Source organism: Salvelinus fontinalis, chromosome 27 (assembly GCF_029448725.1).
Source record: "Salvelinus fontinalis isolate EN_2023a chromosome 27, ASM2944872v1, whole genome shotgun sequence".
In the NCBI taxonomy this organism is placed as follows: domain Eukaryota; kingdom Metazoa; phylum Chordata; class Actinopteri; order Salmoniformes; family Salmonidae; genus Salvelinus; species Salvelinus fontinalis.
This window is the reverse complement of record NC_074691.1, coordinates 3864145-3883613: the sequence shown is the minus strand read 5'-3', so window position 1 is coordinate 3883613 and position 19469 is coordinate 3864145. Positions and strand designations below refer to the sequence as shown.

The following is a 19469-nucleotide window of genomic DNA, read 5'->3' as shown; positions in this document are numbered from 1 at the left end:
AGGACCTAGAGTTTCTCCTGGGTCCTAAACTTGGGGTATATGATGCATTGGTCCGGAGCCAGGCGTTTTTGGCGGAGAGTCACTCGTACTCGGAGAGTCAGGCGGAGAATGGCGTGTTGAAGAGGGCGAGGAGCGAGATGGAGTCACAAACCATGCCAGGCACACCGGTGAGCTCTGGCACTCCACCTCCGACAGGCTGAGTCAACATACCTGGCGGGTTCAATCGCTTTATTGTTGAATTATTTAAGGCTCCTTTCTCTTCACTGTGCTGGAGTTATTTTGAGAATGAAGTAGGCTAGTGAAGGCAACAAAGTGTTGCTTACTGGAACACCCAAAGTCATCCAATTGTTATAACAGGATTTGAAGCAACAGCCTACCCGCGTGTGGTCAACTATTTCAGCATCACTTTCACACTGCTCTGAGTAGCCTAGGTCCACTCCCGACCGGTCACTTGTACAGCGCCAAAAAACGTGCCAAAAAACACAAGGGAAATATCACATTTACATAAGTAGTCAGACCCTTTACTCAGAACTTTGTGAAAGCACCTTTGGCAGCGATTACAGCCTTGAGTCTTCTTGGGTATGACGCTACCATTCTTCTCTGCAGATCCTCTCAAGCACTGTCAGGCCACTCTACCAAATAGGCCTGATTGGTGGAGGGCTGCAGAGATGGTTGACCTTCTGGAAGGTTCTCCCATCTCCACAGAGGAACTCTAGAGCTCTGTCAGAGTGACCATTGGGTTCTTGGTCACCTCCCTGACCAAGGCCCTTCTCCCCCGATTGCTCAGTTTGGCCGGGCAGCCAGCTCTAGGAGGAGACATGGTGGTTCCAAACTTCTTCCAATTTGCACCTGAGCTCAATTTCGAGTCTCATAGCAAAAGGTCTGAGTACTTATGTAAATAAGGTATTTCAGTTTGACTTATTTTTCAAATTAGCAAAAATGTCGAAGAACCTATTTTCGCTTTGTCATTATGGGGTATTGTGTGTAGATTGCTGAGGAAATGTCTTTATTTAATCCATTTTCGAATAAGGCTGTAACGTAACAAAATGTGGAAAAAGTCAAGGGGTCTGAATACTTTCCGAAGGTACTGTATAGGGCTAAATATCAATCTAGAACAGGATGATCTATTTTGGATGCAATTTGAATGGAGTTGATGGAGAGAAAGACTGTGAGTGTGCTCGAGCGTGCACTGATTTAAAGCAACTCTAATTTAGGGATAGGCTGTTTTAAAACTCTGCTGCTCCAATTAAAATGAGTTTAATCCTTACAATTAAAAAAACAAGGCGAACTCCGAAAAGCCAGATGGAGATGGGTAAATTACATCCACATTCGTTCTTAATATTACTGTAGCAAATGTAGGCCTACCTGTCACAAGCAAAAAAAAGTTACCATGATGAGATGATAGGTCTACATGCATTGTGAACTGTCCCCACCCTGAGCGTTGATCGCATAGAATTGAACAGTTCCCTTTCATGCCATGCTGTTCATATAAATCATTTCTTATAATTTTACCGGTTTCTCGCAGTTATTTATCCCTGGAAAAGGGAGGGGTTTTGGGTGGTAAATCTCGGTAACCGTGTACCCGCCATTCAACCCTAATCGTAATGCAGCGTTAGATAGTGGTTTCTGTCGATGTAGCACGTTTAGAGATCGATTTATAGCCAGTAATCAAAAAATAATGAACAGATTTTAAGATGAATACATTCATATGAGATGAAAGGCGACTCACTAACAAGTTCAGAAGGTCAAGTTCTAGCTCTGAGTTCTAGCTCTGTGAGACATGGGGGCAGACATTTTGATCAAGAGTGACCTTTACAAAATATGCATGTTTTCTCAAACACTAAATATACAAATAAATATTTTACAGTTAGGAAGGTGGAAGGAATGTGAAATATTATAATTTGTTGTTTTATAAATGGAATATATTATATTTAGAAAGGGAAAAAAAGTTATTTCAAGCCTTATTCATAATGTTTTGTTGAATAGGAAATATTTCATATTTTTATCATATCTGTACTGTGTACTTGAGCTTATGTTCTCAAAAGTGACTACACCTCAGCAAATTATAACTATTTTTACCAGAAAGGTGAGATGTTAACCTTTCTTGGAGTATGCAGCATTACCAGTTCTTTTTTTATCGTCCTCTCATGATAAATCATTACTTTTGGGGATTACATAGATTACATTTTAGATTACATTTAGTTACATTTAAGAGGCCATACGGTTTCACTACCATTAAGACAGAAGAGTGTGTGTGTGTGTGTGTGTGTGTGTGTGTGTGTGTGTGTGTGTGTGTGTGTGTGTGTGTGTGTGTGTGTGTGTGTGTGTGTGTGTGTGTGTGTGTCAGACTTATGTCACGATCGTCTTGCTGAGAGAGAGAGGACCAAGGCGCAGCGCGTGAAAAATATATCTTCTTTTAATGAAGGAAAAAATAAACGCTTACAAAATGAACAAAACAAACGATCGTGAAGCTAAACCTGAACTAAGTGCACACATGCAACATAGAACATAGACATAGACAATTACCCACAACCACCTAAAGCCTATGGCTGCCTTAAATATGGCTCCCAATCAGAGACAGCTGTCTCTGATTGAGAACCAAATCAGGCCACCATAGACTTTCCTAAACTGAACACAACCCCATACATACTAAAAAAAAACTTAAACAAAACACACAAAGACAACCCACCCCAACTCACGCCCTGACCAACTAAATAAATAAAAGAAAAAGGAACAATAGGTCAGGAACGTGACAACTTAGTTCACGTTACTCCTCTCTTTACAGCCTAATACACTCAGGGTGACATATCATCCATCATCCAAAAGCGCACAAAAAAAAAAAAAATGTGGTGAACCTCATAATCTGTAAGAGTTTGTTCATTTGAAACCTTCTCAACAATGGCCGTTGTAGGGAGGGTAAACAGAACATTTTGCACAGATCTGTGGTCTTTTATATGACGGAAATCTCTCCCTCAATTCCTTTCTGTCTCATATTCTCCCTGACATTGGTACTTTCCCTCTCTCCCCCCCCCCCCCAACTGCCCCACAAACTGTTCACTTACTTGATCCCCCGTGTCGTCTTGTCTTTGATGTGGCTTCCATGTCACCATGCAGAGGAAGTGAGGGTGCTTGAGTGACAGGCCACACAGACAGTGTTAATGATCTTTAATTGCTTTTCCCTTCCGTGGAATATTACGACAAATGTGTGTGTCTGGGAGAGACTGTCTGTGTGTGCTTGAGTTTTCTAGGTTGGTCTTAAAATGTGGTGTAAAATAGAGCCTGGAAGGTATCTACAGGAAACATTTGTTCTTCTTCTGTAATGAGGTCAATTTGAAATTGTGTGTGTGTGTGTGTATGTGTATGATTAGCCCAACATTCACTAATGGAGAAATCAGAGAAGGGAATCCTGCTCAGGTGTGTGTGTGTGTATGTGTGTGCCAACATTAACCCAACATTCACTAATGGAGAAATCAGAGAAGGGAATCCTGCTCAGGTGTGTGTGTGTGTGTGTATGTGTATGCCAACATTAACCCAACATTCACTAATGGAGAAATCAGAGAAGGGAATCCTGCTCAGGTGTGTGTGTGTGTATGTGTGTGCCAACATTAACCCAACATTCACTAATGGAGAAATCAGAGAAGGGAATCCTGCTCAGGTGTGTGTGTGTGTATGTGTGTGCCAACATTAACCCAACATTCACTAATGGAGAAATCAGAGAAGGGAATCCTGCTCAGGTGTGTGTGTGTGTGTGTGTGTTGCCGTGTGTACATAGGGAGTACAGTGAAGAGCAGGAAGGATTTTATTCCAGAATAGCTTTCCAACACACACACACACACACACACACACATGCCCTGTGATCTGTGCGCTCCCCTTATTTGGAGGAGGAGGGGGTGGCGGTGGTATCTGAAGAATCTTCAAAGCGACGGGGACAGGGCCAAGTTCAGGACTCTGTCATCTGAACCATTAGCATCACACACACCCCCTGACATCTAAATTGTCCTCAATGTAACTTTGGCTAGACAAATGAAGATCTATCGAATACCAAGAGAAAGCCAGTTTGATAGCAGGGTTGCAGTCAATTCTGTTTACAATTCAGTCAACTCAGTAAATGAATTAAAATGCAATTCATGACAATTCATTTTTTTTTTTACCCCCCCTTTTCTCCCCAATTTCATGGTATCCAATTGTTAGTAGTTACTATCTTGTCTCATCGCTACAACTCCCGTACGGGCTCGGGAGAGACGAAGGTCGAAAGCCATGCGTCCTCCGAAACACAACCCAACCAAGCCGCACTGCTTCTTCCCAGAGTCTCTGGTGGCACAGCTAGCGCTGCGATGCAGTGCCCTAGACCACTGCGCCACCCGGGAGGCCATGATGATTTGAGTATTAACTTAATTAGAACATACAGGAACTATGTTATGTGTTCTTTCTGTACTGAAACAGTCAGTGTGTGTTTGACTCTACTCTGGTTGTCTCTATAATAACAGATAGAGTCGGAGACCTTGTGCAGAAGTGACGAATCGCTTGAATGCCAGGAAATGACACAGGAGGGACATTCAGTGGCTGTGACACACACACACACACACACACACACACACACACACACACACACACACACACACACACACACACACACACACACATTGTGTTTAGGCGTCACATGATCGTTTCCATACCCATCCCCTCTGACTCAACAGATAATCTAATATCAGCTTACAGGTGTGTACAGTTTACAGGCGCGCGCGTTTGTACCAATGCACACATGCGTGTGCGAGCCAGTGTACTCACGGTTTTAGACGTAGGCCTACAGAATGTTAATATTTTTATACAGTACCAGTCAAAAGTTTGGACACACCCACTCATTCAAAGGTTTTTCTTTATTTTTACTATTTTCTACATTGTAGAATAATAGTGAAGACCTCAAAACTATGAAATAGCACATATGGAATCATGGAGTAACCAAAAAACGGTATATTTGAGATTTTTCAAAGTAGCCACCCTTTGCCTTGATGACAGCTTTGCACACTCTTTGCATTCTCTCAACCAGCTTCATGAGGTAGTCACCTGGAATGCATTTCTATTAACAGATGTATCTTGTTAAAAGTTAATTTGTGGAATATATTTACTTCTGTGACAAGGTAGGGGTGGTACACAGAAGATAGCCCTATTTGGTAAAAGACCAAGTCCATATTATGGCAAGAACAGCTCAAATAAGTAAAGAGAAATGACAGTCCATCATTACTTTAAGACATGAAAGTCACTCAATTCGGAAAATGGCAAGAACTTTTAAAGTGCCGTCGCAAAAGCCATCAAATGCTATAATGAAACTGACTCTCATGAGGACTGCTACGTGAAAGGAAGACCCAGAGTTACCTCTGCTGCAGAAGATACGTTCATTAGAGTTAACTGCATCTCAGATTGCAGCCTAAATAAATGCTTCACAGAGTTCAAGTAACAGACACATCTAAACATCAACTGTTCAGATGAGACTGCGTGAATCAGGCCTTCATGGTCGAATTGCTGCAAAGACACCACTACCAAAGGACACCAATAAGAAGAAGAGACTTGCTTGGGCCAAGAAACACGATTATTAGACTAGTGGTAATCTGTCCTTTGGTCTGATGAGTCCAAATTTGAGATTTTTAGTTCCAACCGCCGTGTCTTGTGAGATGCAAAGTAGGTGAACGGATGATCTCTGCATGAGTGGTTCCCACCATGAAGCTTGGAGGAGGAGATGTGATTTGCTGGTGACATATCTTCTGAATACCACCCCTACCTTGTCACAACAGAACTGATTGGCTCAAACGCATTAAGAAGGAAAGAAATTCCACAAATGAACCTTTAACAAGGCGCACCTGTTAATTGAAATGCATTCCTGGTGACTACCTCATGAAGCTGGTTGAGAGAATGCCAAGAGTGTGCAAAGCCGTCATCAAGGCAAAGGGTGGCTACTTTGAAGAGTCTCAAATATCTTCTGATTTGTTTAACACTTTCTGTTGTTATTTCATAGTTTTGATGTCTTCACTATTATTTGAGAATGTAAAAAATTGTTCAAATAAAGAAAAACCCTTGAATGAGTAGGTGTGTCCAAACTTTTGAATGGTAGTGTATATATATATATACACACAGAGACATCATCTTTATACCTGCTTCTGTGTGAGAGGAGTTATGGGCCTATCCCACACATCATAGTGTTTTTATAGTCATGTGCTACTGAGATGAATGTCACTACAACACACGCGTGGACATACTGGCAAGCACCCGTCAAGCACCCGTCACTTCAACTTACACACGCACACACACACTCGTCTTTATACAGAGCATGATTAGGCATCTTAGCAGCAGAGGCCATTTTGTAGTGGTACCAACCAAAAAACTAAAACAATGTGATTTAGAATGGTTTAATGTCGACGTTTTCAGCACAATGCCTTTCTTAAGACCGGTCTCAATTAACAATGCACTGGAAGTGGCCAACGGGGAAGGGGTCAGTTCCATTTCAATTCATTCAATTCACAAAGTAAAGAGAAGCATTGAGGATAATTGGAATTGTTTCCTGGATTGAAATGGAATCGACTGTGTTGTGGTCCCTTTGAAATACCTTTTCAACTGTAAGCACATCATTCAACACCATATATATTTGGACAGTGAAGCTACAATTAAAAATGTGCCTCTGCATTCCAGCATTTTGGATTTGAGATCAAATGTTACATATTTGCCGACGATACACCTTTTGGTTTATTTTCATGCGTGCCTGTTTGACTGTTTAGGATCGAAAGCACTTTATATGACAACCGTATAAGCCGTTACCAAACTGACTGGTGGTCAGTGTGACAGGCTGGTTTCGTGCGGGGAGAGAGAGAGTTTAGTGAGTAGAGGGGGCTCAACGAGAAAGCTGCAACCTATTGACGTGTGAAAGCATTTACTCCGCTCTGGTTTCAACATTCCCACAACGTTCAGAAGCTGCCAGGGCGACACATCCTGGTGGGGAATTACAGCGTGTCCGGTCTGGCCGGGGGCGTTCAGGAACGTCTGCCCGGCAGCCTCTCCGGGATTGACACGGATGTCGGGATGGCACTCTGCAGGGTTCTGCCCGACTATCTATAGACCGCGCTGGGTTGGATTTGGGTCGGATGTTTAGACATGTGTTTCGAAATGGCGTAGTTCACTACCAACCTGGAAGGACGTTAACGGTTGATTCATTTGATTGATTGATTTTATTGAAGAGTCATACACCAATTGGTGCCCAGCACGTATGGGTTCACAAGACATTATTTATTTAAGTACACAGAACAAAATGACAGTCATTTGAGGGTGGCACTTCAGAATCATTTCACTGTCTCACCCTTACGTCCTCCTTAACTTCCGTTTCTAATGGCTCAGTGGGTCAGAGCACAGTTTATTCCTGCCTGGACCACATACTGATTAAAGGTGTCAGTTAATGTTGCCAGTTCTGTCAGTTGCTTTGTATAGAAGTGTCTACTGAATGTATAAGGACACGAGGCGAGACCCAAATGCAGACACGGGAGGCAGATGGTTGAGCTCCGATATTTATTCTTTCAAAAGGGGTAGGCAAAAGACAGGTTCTGGGACAGGTGAGAGTTCATGTGAGAGTCCAAACAGTACCAGGCGATAGGCAGGCTCGAGGTCAGGACAGGCAGGAGTTCAGTGGTCAGGTCCGAGTCCAAACAGCACAAGGGGATAGGCAGGCTTGAGGTCAGAACAGGCATAGTGGTCGGTCAGGCAGGCGGGTTCGGCGTCAGGACAGGCAAGGGTCAAAACCAGGAGGGCTAGGAGAAAACAGAGACTGGGAAAAATAGGAGCCAGGAAAACACTGGTAGACTTGGTAAAACAAGACGAACTGGCACAGAGAGACGGGAAACACAGGGATAAATACACCGGGGAGTAATGGGGAAAACAGGACACACCTGGAGGTGGGTGGAGACAATCACAAAGACAGGTGAAACAGATCAGGGTGTGACAAAATGGCCATATTATTATTATCAAGTAGTAATGTATCTAAGTGGGGTCTCCACTATCATAGCTTCCTCCAATTCAGTCATACCAGATCAGTAATGGTCTTACTTCAAAGAAAGGATGAAGGATTCAACTGGTGTCTGTGTTGCTCTTTAGCTCCTGAGCTGGGCTATTTTACCTGTGACCTCCATCATCATTCGTCCTGAGTCTGTTGACGCCTGAGGAGTGGCCTGTCCTCTCTCATCTCTCTGGGGCTGGAGTGTGGGATGGCAGTACACACACACACACACACACACACACACACACACACACACACACACACACACACACACACACACACACACACACACACACACACACACACATGCATGAACACACACAATGTGAGTGAGTTCAGTAGTGTCTGTTTTCAAAGGGAACTCCCCCATCTCTCTACAACTTGGTCTGTTTTGGGTTTTTATGGTCTGTGTCTGCCTAAGGGCATCCATGCAGAACCAGGGGCAACATTCCCAAATGGTTTTGTGGGTGTCCGGTTGTCCCAACCAAACCTTGGTTCAAACAGTCAATTTTGTTTTCTTTCAAATACTTTGATGTATTCAATTGGGCTAGCCTGGCACATTAGAAACAATGGAATAGTCCCGAAAGTGCAAACTCACCCGTCTGGCAATGCTAAAAGTATACAATTCTGGACCCTCCTTACCCAGCAAGCCTTATTCATAAAGCGTCTCAGTGTGAACCTGCTTTCATCTGTGAAGAGCACAGGGGAGTGCAAATGTAGGATCAGTTTGACCTTTAGATCACAATTAATATAATTTCATGGACAGGAGGACCTGATCCTAGATCGCACTCCCACTCTGAGATTTTTGTGGAAACGGGCCCTGGGCTTCTTTACTACAGCAGTCCTTTTGGGATTCTTTGCTATCATTAAACGCATATCAGTAATATATGATATATGAGTAATATATCAGTAATACAGTAGAAGTCGGAAATGAACATACACCTTAGCCAAATATATTTAAACTCAGTTTTTCACAATTCCTGACATTTAGTAAAGTTAGGATCCCCACTTTATTTTAAGAATGTTAAATGTCAGAATAAAAGTAGAGAGAATGATTTATTTCAGCTTTTATTTCTTTCATCACATTCCCAGTGGGTTAGAAGTTTACATACACTCAATTAGTAATTGGTAGCATTGCCTTTCAATTGTTTAACTTGGGTCAAATGTTTCGGGTAGCCTTCCACAAGCTTCCCACAATAAGTTGGGTGAATTTTGGCCCATTCCTCCTGACATAGTTGATGTAACTGAGTCAGGTTTGTTGGCCTCCTTGCTCGCACACACTTTTTCAGTTCTGTCCACAAATTTTCTGTAGGATTGAGGTCAGGGCTTTGTGATGGCCACTCCAAAATGTTGACTTTGTTGTCCTTAAGCCATTTTGCCACAACTTTGGAAGTATGCCTGGGGTCATTATCCATTTGGAAGACCCATTTACAACCAAGCTTTAACTTCCTGACTGATGTCTTGAGATGTTGCTTCAATATATCCACATATAATTTCCATTCCTCATGATGCCATCTATTTTGTGAAGTGCACCAGACCCATAGTCTGGCACCAGTCCCTCCTGCAGCAAAGCACCCTCACAACATGATGCTTCACGGTTGGGATGTTGTTCTTTGGCTTGCAAGCCTCCTCCTTTTTCTTCCAAACATAATGATGGTCCTTATGGCCAAACAGTTCTATTTTTGTTTCATCAGACCAGAGGACATTTCTCTAAAAAGTACCATCTTTGTCCCCATGTGCAGTTGCAAACCGTAGTCTGGCTTTTTTATGGCGTTTTGGAGCAGTGGCTTCTTCCTTGCTGAGCGGGCTTTCAGGTTATGTTGATATAGGACTTGTTTTACTGTTGATATAGATACTTTTGTACCTGTTTCATCCAGCATCTTCACACGGTCCTTTGCTGTTGTTCTGGGATTGATTTGCACTTTTCGCATGAGTCCTTTCATCTCTAGGAGACAGAACGCGTCTCCTTCATGAGTGGTATGACGGCGGTTCCATTGTGTTTATACTTGCGTACTAATGTTTGTACAGATGAACGTGGTACCTTCAGGCATTTGGAAATTGCTCCCAAGGATGAACCAAACTTGTGGAGGTCTACAATTTTTTTTCTGAGATCTTGGCAGATTTCTTTAGATTTTCCCATAATGTCAAGCAACTGAGTTTGAAGGTAGGCCTTGAAATACATCCACAGGTACATCTCCAATTCACTCAAATTATGTCAATTAGCCTATCAGAAGCTTCTAAAGCCATGACATAATTTTATGCAATTTTCCAATCTGTTTAAAGGCACAGTCAACTTAGTGTATGTAAACTTCTGACCCACTGGAATTGTGATACAGTGAATTATAAGTAAAATAATCTTTCTGTAAACAATTGTTGGAAAAATGACTTGTCATGCACACTGTAGATATCCTAACCGAGTTTGTTAACAAGAAATTTGTGGCGTGTTTGAACAACGAGTTTTAATGACTCCAACCTAAGTGTATGTAAACTTCCGACTTCAGCTGTATATAATATGAGTAATATATCAGTAATATATGATCCTACACATTTGCTTTTACCTAACCTGCACTTTTAAGGGTCAGTGTTATCTGGGATCCTTGGGTCGTCCCTACCCTAACCCCTAACCTTTACCTATCCCTAACCTTAACCCTTACCATGGCCATTTTAAATGTCAACTTCAATGGGGTAGGGATGTCCCAATGATGCCTGATAGCACATACCTTTAAAGTACACCAATTGAATAGATGTGGTCACAGCATGTTAGTACGTCAGACAATATCTTCTGAATCTCCAGCGTAGAGAGTGGAGGAGGAAAGGAAAGGAAAAGAGCCTTCTGTCCATTTCCTCCAGAGAAAAGAGGAGCCTCATCTGTACATCATTCCCCAGAGGATGAGAAGAGCAGTGGAGAGGGTCTGAAGATGTAGGAGGGGGTCTGGCAGGCTCTTAATGATGATGAATGAGTGCCCCCATCTATCACTCTGACAGGTGTCTGTGTGTGTGTCCCCCGCACACACCCTTACAAGATCAGGTGTCCCTTTTCACAATGGGGGGCCTGCGCAGGATGTCCCTGGGCTGGGTCTGGATAGAGGCCCCCGAAGGAGGACAATGGGGGGGTCAGAGGCTTTGTGGGGAAGAGTGTGTCAGAGATGTCACCTGGTCCCCTAGTCCCTCTCTCTGTGCTTGTGAGTGAGGCTCTCCCTACTTTGAGTCTATAGAAAATGGACTTAGTCCGTGTTGTACGTTGACAGAGGCTCATGTAACGCTTTGTGCCCCTCTGAGGTGCCGACGATTCATCAAACACTCCGAAGAGAGACAGAGAAGGACACACACAACACTTAATTTGCCAATAAAACGAATCGCATCGATACAGTTGCGGTCAAATATATCGGCACCCCTGCACTATTTCCTCTAAAATAAGTCAAAGTTGATTTTCAACATTGCAGAAACAATTTCATTTTTGTGAACTTAAGTCGGATAAAATTATTGGCACCCCGGAGTACTTGTTTTCACAGTCCGGCCACAACAAGGCAGGCAAACACTCTTTGTAGCCATCAATGAGCTTGATGCAGTGTTCTACTGGCAATTTGGATCACTTTTCAGCAACAAACTGCTCTAATTCTTCAACGTTTGAGGGGGTGCTGTTTTCATCTTTTGCCATTGGTTATGGATGTATTCAGATCTGGACTATACGTTGGCCACTGCAGAACAGTCCAGTGTTTCTTCTGGAACCATTCCAGGTTGCTTTTGATGTGTGTTTGGGATTATTGTCCTGCTGGATGATCCACAACCTTCAACTGACACGCAGTTTTTGGACAGTTGGGTTGAACATTGCACTCCAAAACACACTGATGATCTGCTGAATTTAGGACGACTTGCACAAGTTCAAGGCCCCTGTACAAGTGGCAGCAAAGTCACACCACAGCATTATTGAACCTCCCCCTCATGCTTGATTGTAGGGAGGTTGTTGTTTTTCTTTGAATGCTTAATTTGGTCGTCGATAAACAGAAAGACCCCATTGCTGAAGGAGACACTAGAAAGCCTGATTGAACTTCTCAAAAACCCACCTAAAACAAACTCTTTGGCAATACAGATCAGTGCTGTGTTTACCGACAACCAAAGGAAGCTACTATCAAACATGGGGAGGTTTTTTATTTTTCCTTTATTTAACTAGGCAGGTCGGTTAAGAACACATTCTTATTTTCAATGACGGCCTAGGAACAGTGGGTTAACTGCCTTGTTCAGGGGCAGAACGACAGATTTTTACCTTATCAGCTCGGGGATTCAATCTTGCAACCTTTCGGTAACTAGTCCAACACTCTAACCACTAGGCTACCTGCCACAGCAATACTGTAGGGTTGCTTTGCTGCCTCTGGTACTGGGTGCCTTGAAAATGAGGCTGTTGATCAGACTGTTGATTGTGTCCTGTGGAATGTTGTCCCACTCCTCTTCAATGGCTGTGCGAAGTTTCTGTGTATTAGCGGGAACTGGAACACGCTGTCGAACACGACGATCCAGAGCATCCCAACCATGCTCAATGCAATGGGTGACATGTCTGGTGAGTATGCAGGCCATGGAATAACTGGGACATTTTCAACTTCTAGGAAATTATCATGCACAGCCCTCATAAACATGAGGTGAGGCTGATGAATGGCACGACAATGGGCCTCAGGATCTCTTCACGGTATCTCTGTGCATTCAAATTAGCATTGATAAAATGAAATTGTGTTTGTTGTCCGTAGCTTATGCCTGCCCATACAATAACCCCACCGCCACCATTGGACACTCTGTTCACAACATTGATATATGCATGTGGGGAGGCAGGTAGCCTAGTGGTTTAAGTGTTTGGCCAGTAACCGAAAGGTTGCTGTATAAAATCCCAAGCTGACAAGATAAAATAAATATCTGTCATTCTGCCCCTGAACAATGCAGTTAACCCACTGTTCCCTGGTAGGCTGTCATTGTAAATAGGAATTTGTTTTTGACTGACTTGCCTACTTTAAATAAAGGTTAAATTAAAAAATATAAAAAATGTGTATATACTGTTATCTATGCTATTCTATGGTATCTCATTCACTAAATAATGTTTACATATCTTGAATTACTCATTTCATATGTACCGTATATACTGTATTCTATACTATTCTACTGAATCTTAGTCCGTACCACTCTGACATCGCTTGTCCATAGGTATGTTGTCTTAATTCACTCCTACTTAGATTTGTTTGTATTGGGAATATGTTGTGTAATTTGTTAGATATTACTGTACTGTCGGAGCTAGAAGCACAAGCATTTTGCCACACCCGCAATAACATCTGCTAATCACGTGTTTGTGACCAATAAAATGTGATTATATATCAGCAAACCACTCACCCCCACTACGCCATCTACCTGGTACAGTTGAAACCGGGATTCATCCATGAAGAGCACACTTCTCCAGTGTACCAGTGGCCATCGAAGGCGAGCATATGCCCATTGAAATCGGTTACAACGTCAAACTGCAGTCATGTCAAGACTGATGGTCTGGACAACAAGTACACTGATTTTTATTACATTATTAAACCTTTACTTAACTAGGCAAGTCAGTCAAGAACAAATTCTTATTTACAATGACTGCCTACCGGGGATCAGTGGGTTACGTGCCTTGTTCAGGGGCAGAACAACAGATTTTTACCTTGTCAGCTCAGGGAGTCGATCCAGCAACCTTTCGGTTATTGGCGCAACGCTCTAATCATTAGGCTACCTTCCAACCCCAGATAAGCTTCCCTGAGACGGTTTCTAACAGTTTGTGCATAACTTATTCTGTGGCGCAAACCCACAGTTTCAGCAGCTGTCCAGGTGGCTGGTCTCAGACGATCCCGTAGGTGAAGAAGCCAGATGTGGAGGTCCTGGGATGGTGTGGTTACACGTGGTCTGCAGTTGTGAGGCTGGTTGGATATAATTCTCTAAAATAACATTGCGGCTTATGGTAGAGAAATTAACATTACATTCTCTGGCAAGAGCTCTGGTGGACCTTTCTGCAGTCAGCATGCCAATTGCACGCTCCCTCAACTTGAGACATCTGTGGCATTGTGTTGTGTGACAAAACTGCACATTTTAGAGTGGCCTTTTATTGTCCCCAGCACTGTGTAATGATCATACTATTTAATCAGCTTCTTGATATTCCACACCTGTCAGGTGGATGGATAATCTTGACAAAGGACAATTGCTCACTAACAGGGATGTAAACAAATTTGTGCACAGAATTTGAGAGAAATAAGCTTCTTTGTGCGAATGGAACATTTCTGGGATATTTTATTGCAGCTCATGAAACATGACCAACACTTTACATTTATGGTTATATTTTTGTTCAGTGTATTTACATAATATAAATGTGGGTACATTTGTGAAGACAAATCTTACTTACTCAACCTTTAAGTTTACACAAATACAATATGTTCTGTAGTTTTGTTCAATTTCAACCTATTTCAGACGAAACAGGGAATTGTTTAAAAAAAAGGGTGAGAAAATATTTGTCCGTAACTTTATACAGTGTCTTCGTAAAGTATTCACACCCCTTGACTTTTTCCACATTTTGTTACGTTACAGCCTTATTCTAAAATTGATTAAATAGTTTTTTTCCCTCATCAATCTACACACAATACCCCATAATGACAAAGGAAAAACAGGTTAAAACCTCTTACAGCTACCCCCCCCTTCTTTCAATTTCATTCTGAAGACATACCCAAATCTAACTGCCTCTAGCTCAGGCCCAGGAGCAAGGATATGCATATTCTTGGTACTATTTGAAAGAAAACACTCTGAAGTTTGTGTAAATGTGAATTGAATGTAGGAGAATATAACACAATAGATCTGGTTTAGATAATACAATGAAAAAAACATACGTTTTTTCTTTTTAATTGTTGTATGATCATCTTTAAAATGAACAAGATAAAACAAACATTCAGATATGAATATGGGGACAATTCCAGTGAAAAACATAAGAGGGCAGCAGTACTTGTGCAAAGTTTCAGAATGATAACTTCCAAAACGAGTGCACTACATGACATTTATCATGAGGTCACCCCGGTGTCCCACACAAGTAGCCCAAATGTACCCAAGTGGCCAAATTGGTGAAGGTATACATTTTGAAACAAATAACTATATACAAAATACCAAAATGGTATTCTAACACACACACCCAAAAAATGGAGGGGGAAAAATGGAGGAAAAAATAAGAAAAAAAATATGTACATTTACAAAATAACATGGGTAACTATTTACACACTTTCAATATTTGGAAGACCCTCAGTCCTCTATTAAATCAAATCTATTTATATATCCCTCAAGAGTAAATATGAACAGTTTACCTCTAGATGGCCCGGGAGGTGTGGAGCCAGAGACAGCAGGGGTCCAGCTAGATGAACCAGCTTCAGAGGGGGGTGGACACGTTGGCGGCAGACACACGCATCTCGACCATGCTCCCTCTAATCCATAATATGTAGACTGAGTTGAGGAAGCTTGCCGCTGGAGGAAGTATAGCCAATGTGTACTTTACACATTTCATTACATTTTTATATATTGCAAATAAAATGTAAAAACAATCACAAATAATATTTTATATTATTAATTTCAAACAACGGCATTAGCATGAGAAGAACTTACCAGTCCAAAACAATGTCCTCTCCATTCAAAAAATATGCTTCCATTTGAGTCATGGTCGCTAACTGAGTCGTCTTCCAAAAGCATATGTTTCACTTTCACGATCAATTTCCTCTATGATTTTGTTTACATTTGTATATTTAGTCTTAGATTTAGCTTTCCCTGACTTATTCGCCATGATATTCGATATAATAAACAGCTGAAGATGCGTGTTACTGAAACAGTGCTGTGCGTACTGAGTTTGGCTCCTTCCAGTATGAATCTTCAATGGCGAATGATGGTCTTTACGCCAGAGTTTACTACATGGGTTGGTCTTCCAAAACACAAACATTACATATTGCCGTTTACCTCTGCTCATTGGCTATCTACCCAGCTAGATTTCAAGACGATTAGTGGTCATTGGGTTAAAATACAGTCAATCAACGAAACAGCGGTCATATAATTGGTGCACAATGAGGTCATTACTTGTTGTCTTCCAATCGGTTTCTTTGGGTCAATACGTCCCGCGAAATGACCCATCAAGTTTGGTTGTGTTACAAACAAACAGTTGATTGCAAGGAAACCAAACATGACTGGATAAAGTTTAGTCTGTTTAGTCTGTGTAAGTTAAAAGTTTAGTCAGGTTTAGTCTGTGTAATTACGTCGAATGTTTCGTCGAAAATTGAATGACATGAAATTCAACGAGATAAGCGTTCACAAAATGTTTCGTGTTAGGCTATAAAAATGGATTTAACCGAACAAAAGACCATTCATTGTGTAACAATGAGCCTTGGGATTGCAAACAGAGCAAGATCTTCAAAGGTAAACGATTTATTTCATTGCAATCTGTGATTTTGTTACGCCTGTGCTGGTTGAAAAAGTATTTTGGTATGGGGCTCTGTGCTCAGATAATCGCATCGTATTCTTTTGCAGTAAATCCTTTTTTTTTTAATCTGACAACACAGTTGAATTAGCAAGATTCTAGGCTTTTGAAGCATGTGAGACACTTGTATTTTCAGGAATGTTTAATATGACTATTTGTGGCAATCACCGTATGTTGTCGAATTTAAACCCGCATCCGGTATCTGTAGATCAGAGAAGTTAATGATGAAGGAAAAACAGGTTTTTAGAATGTTTTGCTCATTTATAAAATCTTAAAAACATATCACATTTACATATGTATTCAGACCCTTTACTCAGTACTTTGTTGAATCACCTTTGGCAGCGATTACAGCATCGAGTCTTCTTGGACACGTGTATTTGGGGAGTTTATCTCATTCCTCTGTCAGGTTGGATGGGGAGCATTGCTGCACAGCTATTTTCAGGTCTCTCCAGATATGTTCAATCGGTTTCAAGTCCGGGCTCTGGCTGGGCCACTCAAGGACATTCAGATACTTGTCCCGAAGCCACTCCTGCGTTGTCTTGGCTGTGTGCTTAGGGTCGTTGTCCTATTGGAAGGTGAACCTTCGCCCCAGTCTGAGGTCCTGAGTGCTCTGGAGCAGGTATTCATCAAGGATTTCTCTGTACTTTGCTTCATCTTTGCCTCAATCCTGATTCCTGACTAGTCTCCCAGTCCCTGCCGCTGAAAAAACATCCCCACAGCATGATGCTGCCACCACCATGCTTCACCGTAGGGATGGTGCCTGGTTTCCTCCAGACGTGACGCTTGGCATTCAGGCCAAAGAGTTCAATCTTGGTGTCATCAGAGGGATGGTGTCTGGTTTCCTCCAGACGTGACGCTTGGCATTCAGGCCAAAAAGTTCAATCTTGGTTTCATCAGACCAGATAATCTTGTTTCTCATGGTCAGAGAGTCTTTTGGCAAACTCCAAGCGGGCTGTCATGTGTCTTTTACTGAGGAGGGGGATCCGTCTGGCCGCTCTACCATAAAGGCCTGATTGTTGGAGTGCTGCAGAGATGGTTGTCCTTCTGGAAAGTTCTCCCTTCTCCACAGAGTGACCATCGGGTACTTAGTCACCTACCTGACCAAGGCCCTTCTCCCCCGACCCCATGGCTTGGTTTTTGCTCTGACATGCACTGTCAACGTTTGGACCTTATATAGACAGGTGTGTGCCTTTCCAAATCATGTATAATCAATTGAATTTACCACGGGTGGACTCCAATCAAGTTGTAGAATAATCTCAAGGATGATCAATGGAAACGGGATGCACTTCAAGTCTCATAGCAAAGCGTCTGAATACTTATGTAAATTAGGTATTTAAAAAAAAAAAAAAAAAGTATACATTTACAAAAATGGCTAAAATCCTGTTTTCAATTTGTCATTATGTGGTATTGTGTGTAGATTGCTGAGGATAAAAAAAAAAAAAAAATCGTCCATTTTAGAATTAGGCTGTAACGTGACAACATTTGGAAAAAGGGGTCTGAACACTTTCCGAAGGCACTGTATATAGGCCTATAGAGATGGAGAGAGAGAAAGAAGAAGTGATCTGTACACCGCATCTGCTGACACTTGCCAACATTAGCATTTCACTTCATGTGGAAATGAACAGACGGAGGAATGAATGAGCAATACATCTGGCTATCTGTGAACAAATGTAAGATTCCACTCAGCTAAATGATATGGAATGTAGCCTGCATGCCTGTACCGAATGCATAGATATAAGGGTGCCATATGGCTCACAGATTGTGCAGTCCCTCCCTGCCCTGTGTATGTCAATTCTTAGTAAATGCGTCCTACGAGACCCCTCCGTTTTTGCTTACTGGTATTCTCTATGGACTCATTGGGCCTCTCTCTTTTTTTCTCTCGCCCCCCCCCCACCTCTTTCTGTCTCAGACTGCCAGTCGGGCGTGGCTCTCCAGGTGTTGACGACACGTTGTCAGGGGAAACAGAGCTGCTTCGTCCAAGCGTCCACGCAAGAGTTTGGGGACCCCTGCTACTCGGGCACCAGGAAATATCTCAGTGTCATCTACGCATGTGGTGAGTCTCCAGTTGTACCGACACCTGAGCAGCAGTTTTTTTCTTTTTTTTACATGACACCTAGTCAGCAGTTCTGTATGCAGACAGTAGAGGGCGGTGTTCTCTCGTGTATGTGGATGGGTGGGGCTGATTGATACAGCTACGTTCTGTCTCTTAGCTCTGTCGTCTGTCTGTCAGTATCTCTCTCGCTTTCTCATTCTCTCTCTCTCACTCTCTATTTTGTAATTAATGTCAGATGACTCTCTGATGTTTATGGAGTGGTGCTCGTCCGCCCGTTTATGCTTTCTGTCTCGACGGAAGAGAGGGGCTTCCTCCCTGTCTACCTAGCCACCACAACCCCAGGCTAATCCCGAGCTGTCACACTATAACTCATTAACACACACACACACATTCACAAACTAATGGACACATACACACACATACACACACACACCCCCAGGCTAATCCTGAGCTGTCACACTATAATTCATTAAAAAGCTGGAGAACACCCAGAGAACATTATTTTGTGTGGTGGTGCTGACTAACGGCGAATAAACTGTAAGCTATAAAAATAAAGAGTTGCACGCTCTCTCTCTCTCTCTCTCTCTCTCTATATATATATATATTTTTATAACCTCACAGTAATTTATTTGGTAAAACACCAACGCTTCGGCATCACTGTGCCTTCTTCAGGGTTTCTGGGAGGTTATAAATATATCTAGTGTGTGACTCTCTATATTTATTTGTACACTATAATTCATTAACACACACACACTCACACGTTCACAAACTAATGGACACACACACACACACACACACACACACACACACACTCTAATCCTGAGCTGTCGCACATTCATTAACATGAAGATAAAGGAGAGTCTAGGAGCTCAGATGCAAAAATG

At 42.2% G+C, this 19469-nt stretch overlaps 1 protein-coding gene across 1 annotated transcript in view; it reads left to right on the top strand.

Moving 5' to 3' along the window:
- The window catches only part of LOC129825625 (protein eva-1 homolog C-like), a 51372-nt gene extending 32266 nt beyond the window's left edge, over positions 1–19106 (top strand). Inside the window, exon 5 of the mRNA XM_055885835.1 lies at positions 18442–19106. Within this exon, the coding sequence (XP_055741810.1) occupies positions 18442–18719 (278 nt within the window). The 3' untranslated portion in view covers positions 18720–19106. The remainder of the gene's footprint in view (positions 1–18441) is intronic.
- The last annotated feature ends 363 nt before the right edge of the window (positions 19107–19469 follow it).